Source organism: Schistocerca gregaria, chromosome 8, assembly GCF_023897955.1.
Source record: "Schistocerca gregaria isolate iqSchGreg1 chromosome 8, iqSchGreg1.2, whole genome shotgun sequence".
Taxonomy (NCBI): Eukaryota; Metazoa; Arthropoda; class Insecta; order Orthoptera; family Acrididae; genus Schistocerca; species Schistocerca gregaria.
In genome coordinates, this window is record NC_064927.1 from 60,854,364 (window position 1) to 60,872,059 (window position 17,696).

The 17,696-nt window shown below is 41.4% G+C and overlaps 1 protein-coding gene across 1 annotated transcript in view; it reads right to left on the minus strand.

Moving 5' to 3' along the window:
* The window catches only part of LOC126284028 (GTPase-GDP dissociation stimulator vimar), a 109,881-nt gene that overhangs the window by 13,280 nt on the left and 78,905 nt on the right, over positions 1-17,696 (minus strand). The window contains exons 9-11 of the mRNA XM_049982581.1: positions 16,929-17,049; positions 16,277-16,419; positions 9,632-9,764 (exon numbers count right to left, since the gene is read on the minus strand). Coding sequence (XP_049838538.1) covers positions 9,632-9,764; positions 16,277-16,419; positions 16,929-17,049 — 397 coding nt within the window. The remainder of the gene's footprint in view (positions 1-9,631; positions 9,765-16,276; positions 16,420-16,928; positions 17,050-17,696) is intronic.

A 17,696-nucleotide genomic window follows, 5' to 3' on the forward strand; every position in this document is an offset into this window, starting at 1 on the left:
GGGCTTCCTGCTAGTGAATAGCTTGCGAGCAGCCGAGGTGGAGACTTTCTCTTTTAACCGAATTTCTTGGATACAGCGTTCTTCCTTGTAGACGGGACAGTCGCAGGAGGATGCTGCATGGTCACCGCAACAGTTCACACAACGAGGAGACGGAGGTAGACAGTCACTCTCATGGGCAGCCCTGCCACAAGTCACACATGTAGCCGCATTGGAACAAGAATGGCGAATGTGATTGAAACGCTGATACTGGTAGCAGCGCGTAGGTGTCAGGACATAGGGGCAACAGAAATAACCTCGTAGCCCGCCTTGATGCGTGACGGCAGCTGAACACTGTCAAAGGTCAAGAAAAGTGTCCGGGTCGGTACAAGGTCATTGTTGACCTTTTTCATGACCCTATGGACAGCCGTCACGCCCTGCTCAGCGAGGAAAGACTGAATCTCCTCGTCAGTCAATCCGTCGAGTGATCTAGTATAGACCACTCCACGAGACGAATTCAAAGGGCGGTGAGCCTCCACCCGGACAGGGAACGTGCACAGGAGTGTGGCCCGAAGCAGTTTTTGTGCCTGAAAGGCGCTCTCAGTTTCTAGTAACAAGGTACCATTATGCAACCTGGTACAAGACTTGACAGATCCGGCTATGGCATCTACGCCCTTCTGGATAACGAAAGGATTGACAGAGGAAAAATCCTTTCCGTCCTCAGATCGAGAAACTACGAGGAACTGTGTGGCAGGCGGTAGTACTTTTGTCACTGCTGGCTGGTCAAGTTTCCGTTTGTGGGCAGAAGTCGAGAGAGAAGAAGAATAAGAGGAATCCATTGCGGAGGAATCCCCCATGATTGCCAGCATCTCCGATGGTGCGCTCCTTCCTTGTGGGGACCCTCTCAGAGGGCACTCCCGCCTTAGGTGATTGTTCACACCTCAGGTCACACCTCCCGAGAAATGGACGGAGAGACCAATCGGCACGGTCGGAAGGTGTCAGCTCAGGCAATCATCCCTCCCTGGGCCTGGCCTTTACCAGGGGGTACGTGCGTGCCTTACTTGTCTACCCAGGGCGGGGAATTACGCGTTACCCCGTCACCGGCTACGCGTGCGAACGCGTGGGTCGGCCTTCAGGCACGCACAGTGAGGAAGGAAGAAGAGGAAAAAGAAAGGAGAGAGGGAAACAAAGGACATACTGTCTCAAACATCGAAGCAGAGACCAGAGAAGGAGAAGAAGGCAAGGAGAAGAAGGCAAGGAGAAGAAGGTAAGGAGAAGAAGGCAAGGAGAAGAGTAAGTAAGACAGTAAGATGGAGAAGAACAAAGAAAGGAACCAACCAAAGGATGGAAGAAACCAGAAGAAGTGAAAAACCAAAATGAACGCAAATATAGGTCGTGAAACCGTCCGTCTCTGGATGCAGGCGCTAACTACCCCCTTGAGGGGGAGGGACTCCTTTTAGTCGCCTCTTACGACAGGCGGGAATACCTCGGGCCTATTCTAACCCCCAGACCCGCAGGGGGGGAAAGTTTTAGTGTGTAGATACATCCTTCCCGCTTGTTTTCAAACTTAGTTCAACCTGTTCCCGTGAGTGGCATCGTCACAGCATGTCTTCAAGATTGCTGCTACACTTGACGTTCGTCAGAAGCAACGTACATAAGGTGTGCCCAATACTCATCAAGCAGTGAAGGGGAAAAATAAATGAGAAATAACACTATCAAGTAGAGTGAATTTATATTGACATGAAATTATCAATATTTGCAAGCTGTGGAGCACCACAAGTACAAGACAAGAGGATGTCCCTAATAATGGTGACATAAAATTTTCTTGTTAGCCATCCTGAAGATATTTGTAGTCCAACTCCTATGACAACTTTAATTCAAGTCTTTCTGAAATTATTGGCCATAGTTAGAGCTGCCTCAAAAAATTATAAAATCCAAAATAAAATTCCAAGGCTGCTTCTGCGATTTGAAATTAGAAGTGGAATGAGACAAAATCAAGAGGCTTCTCTATTACTACTTCTGTTCTCAAAAATAATAAGATATACTATATTGGGACTGCGTATTTTTAAAGGGGCTTAAGTCAACCAAAACACAGTTGTGTGAAATTGAGAAAACTGTTTATTTTGTATAATAATTTTATATGGGCATCTTTATATAATATGACTCAAATGTGATTTTCAGGCTGGAAACTGAATTTCTAATGTTATATTTTGGTAATCAATTCAGGGTGACTATGCAGACAAGAAAAAAGAAGTTCCTGGGTTTTTCCCCGTTAAAAAATACACTATACCTTGGGTGAAAATACGCTATACGCTGGGTGAGAGTACTTTTTTGTGTTAATTGACAATATACTTTCCCATGGAGCTGTAAAATTTGTCAACAAAACCTGTAGGAGGAGGGGGCAGCAGCGATGGAAATGAATTCCACCAAATACAGCACATTTACTTCCAAAGCATGAAATCGAGACTGAGACATGCTTTTGTCAGCCAATCATAACTCTTGTCATATGATCTCGCCAGGCAGTGACAGCATACATTCAGAGTGATGAAGTGATCACAACTTCATTGTTAAAATAACATGAACATACAATTAGGAAAACTTAATGGTTTAAATTTAGATACATTCAGCATAGCTGCAAGAAAAGATAAGCTTTCACATACAAATATTGGTTGTCACTTTTTTTTAAATACATGTTCCATCAGGCACTTTGACTTTTCCATAGGAAAGCCAATTACATGTGAAATTGTCAAGAACTCATCACGTAACTTTTTTAAGGATAACTATACATTTTGCCATCATTATTGCATAAGTTTTTATCTATGAAAGAACTAAAAGAAATATGAAAAACTAACTATGAAGTTTTAAATAAAACAGAAAGAAACTTCCACATGGGAAAAATATATTAAAAATAAAGATTCCAAGACTTACCAAGCGGGAAAGCGCCGGCAGACAGGCACATGAACAAAACACACAAACACACACACAGAATTACGAGCTTTCGCAACTGGCAGTTGCTTCGTCAGGAAGGAAGGAAGGAGAGGGAAAAATGAAAGGGTGTGGGTTTTAAGGGAGAGGGTAAGGAGTCATTCCAATCCCGGGAGCGGAAAGACTTCCCTTAGGGGAAAAAAAGGACAGGTGTACACTCGCACACACACACACACACACATATCCATCCGCACATACACAGACACAAGCAGACATATTTAAAGGCAAAGAGTTAAGGGCAGAGATGTCAGTCGAGGCGGAAGTACAGAGGCAAAGAAGTTGTTGAAAGACAGGTGAGGTATGAGCGGCGGCAACTTGAAATTAGCGGAGGTTGAGGCCTGGCGGATATCGAGAAGAGAGGATATACTGAAGGGCGAGTTCCCATCTCCGGAGTTCGGATAGGTAGGTGTTGGTGGGAAGTATCCAGATAACTCGGACGGTGTAACACTGTGCCAAGATGTGCTGGCCGTGCATCAAGGCATGTTTAGCCACAGGGTGATCCTCATTACCAACAAACACTGTCTGTCTGTGTCCATTCATGCGAATGGACAGTTTGTTGCTGGTCATTCCCACATAGAAAGCATCACAGTGCAGGCAGGTCAGTTGGTAAATCACGTGGGTGCTTTCACATGTGGCTCTCCCTTTGATTGTGTACACCTTCCGGGTTACAGGACTGGAGTAGGTGGTGGTGGGAGGGTGCATAGGACAGGTTTTACACCGGGGGCGGTTGCAAGGGTAGGAGCCAGAGGGTAGGGGAGGTGGTTTGGGGATTTCATAGGGATGAACCAAGAGGTTACGAAGGTTAGGTGGACGGCGGAAAGACACTCTTGGTGGAGTGGGGAGGATTTCATGAAGGATGGATCTCATTTCGGGGCAGGATTTTAGGAAGTCGTATCCCTGCTGGAGAGCCACATTCAAGGTCTGATCCAGTCCTGGGAAGTATTCTGTTACAAGTGGGGCACTTTTGGGGTTCTTCTGTGAGAGGTTCTGGGTTTGAGGGGATGAGGAAGTGGCTCTGGTTATCTGCTTCTGTACCAGGTTGGGAGGGTAGTTGCGGGATACGAAAGCTGTTTTCAGGTTGTTGGTGTAATGGTCGAGGGATTCAGGACTGGAGCAGATTTGTTTGCCACGAAGGCCTAGGCTGTAGGGAAGGGACCGTTTGATATGGAATGGGTGGCAGCTGTCATAATGGAGGTACTGTTGCTTGTTGGTGGGTTTGATGTGGACGGATGTGTGCAGCTGGCCATTGGACAAATGGAGGTCAACATCTAGGAAAGTGGCATGGGATTTGGAGTAGGACCAGGTGAATCTGATGGAACCAAAGGAGTTGAGGTTGGAGAGGAAATTCTGGAGTTGTTCTTCACTGTGAGTCCAGATCATGAAGATGTCATCAATAAATCTGTACCAAACTTTGGGTTGGCAGGCTTGGGTAACCAAGAAGGCTTCCTCTAAGCGACCCATAAATAGGTTGGCATACGAGGGGGCCATCCTGGTACCCATGGCTGTTCCCTTTAATTGTTGGTATGTCTGGCCTTCAAAAGTGAAGAAGTTGTGGGTCAGGATGAAGCTGGCTAAGGTGACGAGGAAAGAGGTTTTAGGTAGGGTGGCAGGTGATCGGCGTGAAAGGAAGTGCTCCATTGCAGCGAGGCCCTGGACGTGTGGGATATTTGTGTATAGGGAAGTGGCATCAATGGTTACCAGGATGGTTTCTGGGGGTAACAGACTGGGTACGGATTCCAGGCATTCGAGAAAGTGGTTGGTGTCTTTGATGAAGGATGGGAGACTGCATGTAATGGGTTGAAGGTGTTGATCTACGTAGGCAGAGATACGTTCTGTGGGGGCTTGGTAACCAGCTACAATGGGGCGGCCAGGATGTTTGGGTTTGTGAATTTTAGGAAGTAGGTAGAAGGTAGGAGTGCGAGCTGACGGTGGGGTGAGGAGTTTGATGGAGTCAGGTGAAAGGTTTTGTAGGGGGCCTAAGGTTCTGAGGATTCCTTGAAGCTCCGCCTGGACATCAGGAATGGGATTACTTCGGCAAACTTTGTATGTAGAGTTGTCTGAAAGCTGACGCAGTCCCTCAGCCACATACTCCCGACGATCAAGTACCACAGTCGTGGAACCCTTGTCAGCCGGAAGAATGATGATGGATCGGTCAGCTTTCAGATCACGGATAGCCTGGGATTCGGCTGTGGTGATGTTGGGAGTAGGATTAAGGTTTTTCAAGAAAGATTGAGAGGCAAGGCTGGAAGTGAGAAATTCCTGGAAGGTTTGGAGAGGGTGATTTTGAGGAAGAGGAGGTGGGTCCTGCTGTGATGGAGAGCCACATGTGAAAGCACCCACGTGATTTACCAACTGACCTGCCTGCACTGTGATGCTTTCTATGTGGGAATGACCAGCAACAAACTGTCCATTCGCATGAATGGACACAGACAGACAGTGTTTGTTGGTAATGAGGATCACCCTGTGGCTAAACATGCCTTGATGCACGGCCAGCATATCTTGGCACAGTGTTACACCGTCCGAGTTATCTGGATACTTCCCACCAACACCAACCTATCCGAACTCCGGAGATGGGAACTCGCCCTTCAGTATATCCTCTCTTCTCGATATCCGCCAGGCCTCAACCTCCGCTAATTTCAAGTTGCCGCCGCTCATACCTCACCTGTCTTTCAACAACTTCTTTGCCTCTGTACTTCCGCCTCGACTGACATCTCTGCCCTTAACTCCTTGCCTTTAAATATGTCTGCTTGTGTCTGTGTATGTGCGGATGGATATGTGTGTGTGTGTGTGTGCGAGTGTACACCTGTCCTTTTTTTCCCCTAAGGGAAGTCTTTCCGCTCCCGGGATTGGAATGACTCCTTACCCTCTCCCTTAAAACCCACACCCTTTCATTTTTCCCTCTCCTTCCTTCCTTCCTGACGAAGCAACTGCCAGTTGCGAAAGCTCGTAATTCTGTGTGTGTGTTTGTGTGTTTTGTTCATGTGCCTGTCTGCCGGCGCTTTCCCGCTTGGTAAGTCTTGGAATCTTTATTTTTAATAACTATGAAGTTTGGTCTTTTTTAGTGTGTGTTGCCTTTTAAGACATATCAAACACAAATGCTCCTGTAAAATATTAAATTGTGGTATAAATGGCTGGTCCTCTGGGCCCAAAATTTTTCTATGTGACTAGTCCTCAAAGTGGTAAGTTAGTTTTGGGTGAGAGTCAAATCCTTCAAGATTTAAGAAATTTGTCACACATTCTCACACATAATTCACCTTGTGTAAAAGGGAATTTACTTCGAAAGTAATACTTCTCAAACTGCAACTCACAATATTTTCCCACAACCTGTTAGAAATGTAAACAGTTCTGACATCACACTCACTGAAAGCAATTTGTTGTTACAAAGTACTGCAGAGTCCTTGTCCTAAAGCATTTTGAAACATTTTGCTGTCAGCAGTCACTTGTGTGAACACTGTATTTTGTTGTTGTAAATGGTGTACTTTCTTTGCAACTAAAGTTTTATTTTGATGTTATTCTCTCATTTACATTTTATTGCTTCAGGATTATTCTGCAGTAGTGAGATAAAGTAAAATTCTTTGTTGGAGTATCATTTCTTACCAGACAAATTACAAAAAATGTAACAGAGAACTAAAACAATGAAAAAGTCCCAGAATTCTAAAAAATCCTTCAGGTTTTGCCATATTTTTCCCGGATGAAAAAATTCCCAGGTTTTTCCTGGATTTCCTAGTTGTCCCGTGGCAAGTAAACCCTGTAATTATTAAACCTGGAAACTGATACCTTAAAAAAATATCCAGATATAATAAGATAATGAAATCACACACTACTTTTTTCACATTATCATCATCTCAACTGTACGCAATACTAATGCCTCATTGAACAACAATAACCAGTGTTTGACTCTTCATTCACTAGTTGTCTCGCTTGTCATTCCTCATAAACAACTTCAGAATTTCCTCACAGAATGATAGGTGTTCATCCTTCGCTATATTTGACTTAATTTGAACCTTTTCTGATGTATAAGCTAGCTTTTCTGGCAGAGTCAAAGCATCATATTCAGAGACCTGCACATAAAGTGGGACTGATCAATCCTTGACCATTTTACAAGTTGTAATACAACCTTTCCTTGTATTATCAAATACAGAATGTGAAAAAGTTCTGATAGAAAATATCACCTACCCTTGCCTGCCAAGTTTCTTCAAAAATTTTGGTCTTCTTGTAGTGCGGCTGCCACCATGACGAAGTCTTCTATTTCATTAGCAGCAATCTCTCTCATGAGAAATTTACTTGGTTTTGAACCCGTAAGAATCATCCCTGCAGTGTCATGCACCATAAAAAATCCATCCTGTTTCCTTAAATCTATCCTGTTTCCACAATGCCAAAATCCCTATCAGAGTGTAAAATGTGTGTGCCCTCTCACTGGCGAATTTGTTCAATCTCCCAGAACCAGTTGAGTACACTCTTTTTATTCTGAGCCGAGAAGTTCTCCAAGAACAGACAAAATTTGGAGTATTACTTTTGTATGCTCTAAAAAGCACTCATCATATTACAAATAACCAGAAAACACTACTGCCAACCTATAATGCAATGCACTTTTAATGGCATGGATAACACTGTACAACAGTTGCAGCATATTATTTTTCTTGAGGACACTACTGGTAACACTATCTAGAAAGTAGAAAATATTAAATGGCATGCAGAATCATCAGTGCATCTACCTACGCATTATTGTCAATGGGGGCATGAGTTACAACTTATGCCTGTTTGCTTTTAAAAGGACACAAGTCACTAATGCCTCTACAAAAATAACATTGTTTTTCAAAATCCTGTAGAATCTTCACTGAGGGCTTGGTAACTCATTTTTAATATCAGTTTGTGCAGTTCCAAATGTAATATCTGAAGCAGTAGCAAACGCCAAATTACAGACTGATGCCCTTTTAAAAATATGTGACTAATTTATGCATTTGACACTCTCATCGAACACAAACTAGGGAATGGGGTAAATGATGGCTGAGAGAGTAATGTCAGTCCTCTCAACCCCTCACTTTTCCTTCCACTATAGCTGCCAATAATAAGACTTTCACTCAGTCCAGCTAGATCCACAATCGAATGCACACTGTTGCCACAGTGTCATTTCTGTATATGGATGCTTTACTTGACAAAAATGTGCTTCATACATGCTGCTGTCAGATGTGGGTACCGCTTTGTTGCAATCAATCAACTGCTTGTGTGTTTGCTGTATGGTAATGTTTGCTTACTATTATCCTGCAGAGTCATCAAAACATGCAAAGGTAATATTTACACCCAACAAATTTAATTATTATCATGAGCAGATGAATAGTGATGTGCTTAATTTAATATGGTTCAGAGAAGGGTCATCGATAATGCACACCATCATTTAAAATAATAATAATAATAATAATAATAATAATAATAATAATAATAATAAAAAGAGACAACTTCTAATTACAATACACAGAAGAAAGAAATAGTGCAGTGGCTAGAAAGAAGAATAACTCAATTTAGTAAAATTTCTTAAAAGGCTACTGTAATTTGGGCTTGCTGTACAAAAGTAGTGACATAGGAAGTAGTCAGGCACAGTAAGCATCCTTATAACTAGTTCGAATTTAATTGCAAAGCAGCAGAAATGGGCCATTATGTTGCAAAGCCTCCCCTCTACCTCTGCCAGTAAAAACTAATAGACAATATATATGAGACTAAGTGAAATGCAAAAGAGTCACATTCAGAAACTCCATGGCCAGAATTATAGACATGCAGAATTTACTTCAATGACTCATTGGTACTGTACATATTGAAGACTGGGTTGAGTGTGTAAGCCATGCTAAACGAAGGAATCAGAGAAAATTCTGTAGAAGACACTCCCGTTGCTTCTAATGACTGCTCAGACTCTGAACTGCCAGATACGCTCATATCTTCATGAACAGAACTGTTAAAAACAATAAACTACAGCAAATGTTATGTTTCTGATTTCTTCTTTTTCTCTAAATTTGCAAACGCTACTCCCTCTCTTTTCTTGCTTTACAGATTTTTCCCCTTTCGTCTCTTCCCTTAACACATTATCACTACACGACCGAACAGCTGTTGTGCATCTACACATACACATTTGTCGACTTCAGTTGCAGATAGCACAGCAGACGACTCATTATTTTATGATTTGTACCAAGGTTATGACAAACAAGCAGTGCTATTGAATTCTTAAATGCTCACATAATCAACAATGAAATTACTTTATAAGTAGAAATTCAAACAACAATACATTAAACTTGGAAAGACTCAAGAATGGAGCTTTGGCTGCTTTTTCATTGCAATATTTTCAGGCATTTTCTTCATGTGTTGTTCCACAATCATAACAAATGCTTTAAAAGAAGACACTGTCAATTTATAGATGTAAAATCTTTATTGCAATGTGCTATTAGCCAATTTTGATCAATTTTTTTATCCAGCGACCACTTTGTGATTCATTATGCACAGCCTATCCTTACATCGGACAGCATTTTGCACATTACTGTTCACTGTCAAAGTTTGGCTCAAAATGTGTGGGAACAAGCTGTAAGACTTGCGATTTCTGACAACAGAGGTCTCCCCTGCAGTTATCGTTTTTGTTGCTCCTTAGCATAAAGTGCTGTGGTATCTCCACAAGTGATTTACTTACCTGCTATTTTTAATAAGCCAAGCAAGAAGCCTGTTGGCTTCACCCTGAACACCAGGGTGGTCCTCTGTTGCACACCAAGAAACTAGTCTCCTAACGAGCTCCGGTTGTCCACCCAGTTCACAAGCTGCTGCTACTGCAAAGGAAATTTGAGGCCTGGTTCACTGTTCCAAAAAATTTCATCAGTCATGTAAGACAACATTTTTCATAAATATTGCTCAAATTAAATTATGTAAATTCAGTGCAGTGAGTGCAACCTAGCATTACATGACAGATTGAGATTTAATTTTGATACGGCAGATTAGTGACCATGATCACCATCAGTAAAATCAAACTGAAACATAAACTTTTGTGTGTGTGTGTGTGTGTGTGTGTGTGTGTGTGTGTGTGTGTGTCACAATTAGGTTGACAGAATATGTAACTAACTAACTAACTAACTAAACAGTACACAGCAAAGTGAAGAGAAGCATTCACTACTCTCTGCATACAGGCAGGATATGAATATTAGAACATATTCTTTGCATGTATTAGTACAGATATTTCATGGATACTCTGTAAATTTATGCAAAGATTTTGGGTTTCCAGCCACGTGGCAGTGTTGAGATACTGCGGTGTTCCGATGAGCATCTATTCACTCTTTTTGAGGAGAAAACAAAAACTGAAAATCTCAGTAGTATGAGTAACCATAAATTCATATAAAAGTCATTATCCATTTGCAAGATCTTGAAACATATGCTGCAGGAACTTCCAGAAACAACTGAAGAGCTCAGAACTTCAGGAGGGCAGTCCTTAACCAAGGACATAACACCATTTTATTGCAAGGATTGCCCAGAAAATAATACCTTACCTTCTTTTTCCTTTGGCTGTTATTTATTTCACACAATGAAAATTACATACATAAAAGAATGATGTTCTATCCACACACCTGATTTTTCCATGTAATCTCCTTCCACAGAGACACAAAGGTCTTTATGGTCTTTCAGTTCCAGTTCTTGTTCTTGTTCTGCTCAGGAAGACATTCCTAACTGTGTGAAGCGCTTTGCCATCATCCTCAAAATGGCCCAGACAAGGGGATTCCAGAATGAGCTATGTCAGGGCTGTAGGATGGATCGGGTAACACTGTCCAATCTTGCTTCACAATGTGTTCAGAAAGTCTCAAACCTGTGTGATGTCTAGCATTATTGTGTCGAATCAAAGCATATCCTGGACCATTATGGTGTGGAAGCTGCTGAAAACACTTCTCGAGTGTGGTTAATGCATTCACATGTGCCTCCGAATTAATGTTACTGCTCCTTGGCATTGCATCAATGAGTACCACATCCTCAAAGTCTTAAAACACAGTCATTGTGATGCCATCAGCAGAAGCACTCACTTTGATTTTTTTTTTTCCTCCTGTGAAGAGTGAGGACGATGCCATTCAAACCCCTGTCTTCTTGTTTTGAGCTCAAAATGGTGAATCCAAGTTCCATCACCTGTCACAAACCGGAATAAGAAGGCATGTCCTCAGCTTCAAAACTTGCAACAACAAATGGTTCTTTTCTGTCAAATTTGTGTTCCATCACAAAACACATTGCCGAGTACCTGAGAATGCAGATAATCACACTCTCAGTTCCTTTGGCAACTGACAGCAGAAGCAACACCACCACCACCACCACCACCACCACCACCACCACGTCTTAACACATCAGCTGATGCAAATGAGAACTTAAGTATACTGCAGCAGGACAGGTGTGACAGCCACACATGATCTCCCTGCTTGCTGCAAATCATAAAGGTCCACCAGACCACCTTCTGTTGGCCTCAAGCTCTGTGTCCATCGAGCAACTGTACTACAGTGTCTTTCTCCACAGCAAGGAATGCAATGCCTACACACTGCTTGTAATGTACATCACTTATGGACACCACTTTGCAACATTGCCAGAACTGCACTATCTGTCAGCGGGAACAGAAATTTCGCACACACTCTGAGAACTTCAAAGAATTTGTACCTAACATTTTGCATTTGTAACATTGTTGTCAAATGAGTAAAAAATGTGGGACATTACTTTCAGACAATCTTTGTACAGGTAGGTAATATGATTAAATTGGGTTTGAAAAATTTAGATACATGTGGGGCAGGATTCATTTCCTCATCACATAAACAATACCTGCTCCTACAGCTATTATGGAGTAATACATCTACACAGCAACAGAGACAATTTTTGTTCAACATCAAAGAGGTGTAACTTTACATTTCCACAGTTGCTGAGCTTTTCAACATGTTACATAGTCCTTGCCAGTCTCATCCAATCCAACCTTGAGCTCTATCTCCCTTTCTTTTTTCTTTCCAAAATTAATATTTTTAATATACTGAAAATATTTTCAGCCAATACTTGTCTTTGATCCTCATTTCAGAATAGAGCAATACAATTCTGTTACTATCTTCTTCTTCTTCAAGCAGAAAGAAAAAATATGAAAGCAATGAACTGCAGGGCATTTAAAACACAGACAGTAGAAGTATATGATACCTCAGCAATATGTAAATATGGGATTACAAAGGCAAAAATTTGTTAGTAATAAAAAATTTAGACTGGGTAGAATTAATTAGTCACTAAAAGGCAATAATTCTTTGTCCATTTCAGCTGTGTTTTGCCATAGTTGTTATCTCATTGTCATTGTTTATATCTGGCATGTCCGAGTACAATCAACCTGACAGTTTGTGAGAGCTCATGCAATTTTGGGCATCTTATTATCAAATGGTACATTAAGTAGACAAACTTTTAACAATATGAAAGGGAGGCATTGTGTGGCAGACGGGCAAACTCAAAGAAGATTGCCAGGTATTAATAGCTATCGGGCTAAGTCCTTTATCAGAAGTATAACTTATCAATTTATGCAAGCACTTATGAGTTCAAACAACATACGTTTAAATAAGCTGTTCTTTTTAGAACCTGTTCTGACAGTTATTTCAGTAAATATTGAAGGCATGTCGCAACCTAAGCAGCAGCTATTTCATGAACAGAAGTGTGATGTACTGTGCAAACAAGAAACTCACAGATACCCAGCAAAGATGACAGAAAATACCCAGTTTACAGCTAGCTGCAGAAATACCTCATGCTAAATATGGAAGTGCTACTTTCGTCAAGCCAGGAATCCAAGTCTTGAGTGCCTATTATACACATGACAATAACAACGAGATCATCACCTAGGAATTCAGCAACTATGTGATCACATCAGTGGACAAGCCTCCTTCCAAAAAATTCTCCTCTGTTCCTCCTAGAAACTTTGATTCACAGAAGGTATCCGTGGTAATATGGAATTCTAATTGCCACAGCCATGCTTGGGGATACACTTAAGAAGATGAAAATGGTGAAGCCTTTATATCCTGGGCTTAAACTAACTCCCTCTCCCTCATTCATGATAGTAAACTACCTCCATCAGCAGTGGAAGGTGGCAACGAGGGTCAACCCTGACCTCTTATTTGTGAGTGAAGATGCAGCGCAACAGTGCCGCAAATCAGTGTGTCATGCCATACCTAACACACAACATGGACCAATAATGTGCTGACTTCTTCCATAATAAGACCCCCAGAAATTGGTTTTAGATGAAGGCATAACTTCAAGAAGGCAGATTGGCTGAAATTTTCTAAAATGCTGGACAATAAAGTTCATACAATTAAGCCTGTGCCTGAAGAGTATGAACACTCTGTTGAGCTTGTTAAATAATGCTCGTGAGCATGTATCCCAGAGGCTGCAAGACAAACTACCTGCAGGACGTAGCTTCAGAAACAGCTACATTGCTCAAGGAGTATTATACAAATAGCTAGATCTGCCCTCTCCTCAATCTCCGAGGCAAAGACAACACAGTGGGAGAAACTGGCGGAAGACTGTGATACTAGTAAAGGTAGTCACGAGGCCTGGAGGCCTCTGAAACGCTTGAATAATGACCAAGCGATTATGCATGCAAATGTCCAAGCCGAGCTGATTGCACACCAGCTCATACAAAATGGGAAACCACCTCCTTTAACCAGGCCTGGTAAGAAGACATGTGAGATACGACCTGACCAAGAAACAGATACTCTGCTTCAACCATTTACCCAGGCTAAGGTGGAACTCTCTCTGAGTAAATGCAAAAATGGGAAAGCAGCAGACCTTGATGATATAAGGGTTGAGCAGATACAGAACTTTGGGACGATAACAAAAGTATGTCTGAGAGACCTAATGAACAACTGTGTCCAATCCTGCAAGATTCCTAAACTTTGGAGGAAAGCCGAAGGTTATAGCTATCCGCAAGCCAGGCAATGACCAAAATGATCCTAAAAGCTACCGCCCTATATCTCTCCTATGTCATCTGTATAAACTTCTTGAAAGACTCATCCTACACCAACTAACTGAGAAGCTAGAGACAACATACATTCCACAGCAGGCTGGATTCAGACAGAGAAAGAGCTGCACATCTCAAATGTTGAAACTAACACAGCACATCGAAGATGGTTTTGAAAGGAAAGAGATCACAGGAGCTGTATTTATAGATCTAACAGCAGCTTATGACACAGTTAATCATAGAAAACTTCTTATGAAGCTGTACAATGCCACTAGAGACTACCAGCTAACCTGTTTCATAAGGAATCTCCTTGAAAATATAAGATTTTTCGTTGAATTCCAGGGCAAAAGAAGCAGATGGAGATCACAGGAATACAGATTACCGCCGGGAAGTGTGCTTGCTCCAGCTTTGTTTAACATCAACACAAATGATCAACCACTACTTAAACAAACACAGAGCTTCATCTATGCAGATGATTGTGCTATCACTGCCCAAGCCCACTGCTTTGAAACTGTTTAAGAGAATCTGTCCTAAGCATTGAGAGAACTGTCAGCTTACAACAGGGAAAACCAGTCGAGACCAAATCCTGGAAAAACACAGACTTGCGCTTTCCATCTTAAAAACCGGCAGGCAGCTACAGCCCTCAAAAATCACCTGGGAAGAAACATCACTAGAACACTGTACAATCCAAAATACCTAGGGGTCACCCTTGACAGTGCATAAACATATAGGAGGCACTGCCTAAATGCCAAGCAAAAAGTGGCATCCAGGAACAATATCATCAGAAACCTAACAGGCACAACATGGGGATCACATGCCAATACTATGAGAACCTCTTCCCTTGCACTGTGTTACTCTGCCAGAGAATACGTCAAGCCCAGTGTGGTTCAATTCTTGCCATGCCAAAACAGTAGATGTCACTCATGACCCTTGTCGTATCTTCACTGGATGCCTGAAGTCTACTCCTCTGGATAAACTGTACAGCCTCACGGGAATTGCACCCCTCGGCATCCACCGAGAGGTAGCAGCAAAAAGTGAGAAGAAAAAAATCAGAAACTTCTGAAGGTCACCCCCCATATGGTTATCAACCAACAAACCCACGACTAAAATCCAGAAAGAGCTTCCTCAGCTCTACCGAGGTTCTAATTGGGGCACCACAGCAATGCCGAATTGAACTATGGTGTGCAATGCTTACCAGTATTGTAGGATGGATTACACCGAGCAAAAGACTACCATCTAGCTACACAGATAATTGGAGTACAAGGAGTTCCCTCAACAGACTACGCTCGGGTGTCACAAAATGCAAGAGCAATTTGACTAAATGGGGTTTCCTAAAGGAGCCGCCACTCTGCGAGTGTGGAGCAATGCAGACAACCTTCCACCAGCTCCAGTGTACCCAATGTCCAGCAACATGCACAACAGACTTGCTACACGCAACACCAAATGCAATAGAGGTCACTAACTTCTGAGTGACAAAAGAGTAAATAATTGTCTTGTAAATACACACACACACACACACACACACACACACAAATATTGTATATTATTTTATACATCGTAAATGCCTCTGACATGAATAAATAAATTTAAGCAAAATAATTAAACTTGCCTTTATCTAAAATTTTGCAAAAGTATTCAAAACACTATAGCTACCCCAGAAACAAAATGGATTCTAGCACATATGGGCCCATGAAAAACAACAGACTTCAGTTTTTCAACAGAAAAGATAAGTGCATCATTGGGTAGTGCCTATTCAACGTCTTGAAGTGTTTAAATTCAGCTGAGTGGCTCCAAGAATGCAAAACACAGCCACATTTCTTTTTGAAAAGAACTTTTTTAAATTAATGACAATGAGTTGTATATAAGAGGAAAAACTGAAACCTATAATAACTACAAAAAAATTACTGAGTGTGCTAGGGCTCATAGGCTTGAAATAGAGTACTTAAGACCTCCGAAACCACACACCCTTTCTTCCAGATTTACAAGGAAAATACAATAGAGAAATCTGTGATGCAGTAAAATAATTGGGATAATAAACTAAAACTGAAGAAATATTAAAGAAAAATGTGGCTTTGACTACATCACATAACTCATTTCCATTTTTTTAACATCCTCACCCTCTGTTTACAGATGATCTGTGTGTTATTATAAGCCTCAAGATTTCAAATGTTAAAAGTGTTCTAATAAAATGCTGCTGTTATCTTTAATCCTGTTAAATTTGCTGTTTGCCAACCTACCTCATTACTACCTTTTCTTTATTGTCTGCCTTTTTTACATAATACCACGCATCCACTAACACAGAATTTACTTTTTACCCAACAACTGCACAGACAGACCGACACTAACCTTGACCGTCGACAACCATTCGTAAAGTACCTAACAGTTTGAAAACAACAGGGAACGTTGGGATCTCAAGCATAGGTATCACAGCGTCAACAAGACCATCCGACAGCACTGCTGCTTTATTCTGGGCTGGAATCACCAAGTTCCTGCAACATAAGAATTCACCACTTGGCAACTGCTGCAAGGGAAGTATGAAGTTTATTTAACACAGTGGTAAATTATAATAATAATGGAAAATAACAGATAAAGCAATACATTATATAAGGGATGCACCGGCAAGACATCTTGTCATGGCCACAGTAGTGTGTGTTTGGGTATCTGTGTGTATGCGTATGTGAAAGTGTGTACTGTTGCTATAAAAAGAGCTAGTGCTAGGAAACTAATGTGAATGCTGTTTTCTGTTATGTGTTTCTATGCACTGAACATTAATTCATTATAGGTGAGTGGTTGGCTCAGACTTATTTTACTAAGTGGTAATTTACATTCATGACAAAGTATTTCTGTTTATTCCTTGAAATATATTGCGATTACTAAAAGAAATGAAATGACACACCACTGGAAGAAACATTTGCAATTATTTTTACTTGTAGCCACAAATCCACAAAAAGGGCATTTAGTATTATTCCGTTTCAGTAATAAATAAACAAAGCTTTACCTGAGTGCACTGAGAAGTGCATGCTGCAGTCTGATATCACCATCAGGAGTATTGTTTCTTTTCAGTAGAGCCAGGAGCTTCTTGCCAACGCCAGCTTCAACCATCTGGATGCAATGTTTGTCTAAGACAAAAGGTAGGAGTAAGACATTTATTTATTTAAACAATGGAAACTCCAGGCTGGAATACAAACAATAATAAAAAAACTTCCTTCTTAAATTTAGCATTATAATGAAAGCACTTCATAACAATTTACTAACATCAGCACTTCACAAAATTTGACGAAATAAAACATAAAATCAGAATGAGCCGCAACTTACCAACTCGTACAAGAATCCTGAAGTCTTAGGCACTGTGGGTATTTATGGAAAGAAATTTAATTTTATTGCTACAAATATTTTGAAGGTTGTTACTTTTGAAGAAGAGAAATACTGAAAGGGAGGGGGGGAGGGAGGGGCGAGCTAGAAGACTAGTCTTTATTTTTACTAGCACAGAAGTTTTGACGTCAGTATTTATCTCTGCACCTGCAAAGCCCGCCTGTGTGGTTCTGCTTCTAATCGATGACAGAAGTTGGTTACAGCAGCTTCTAATGCCATTTTCAGAACTTCCATTTGCTTTGCACTCAACTGTAAGCCACAGACAGTTTAATGGATCCAAAAAACTGGAAAAAATGTGTGGCTTAGATATGGTAGTCCCTGCACACATTGCCAGACAGCTCTTACCCCACCCGTGCACAGCTATCCCTTCCCCTTCCCCATCCCCATCCCTCCC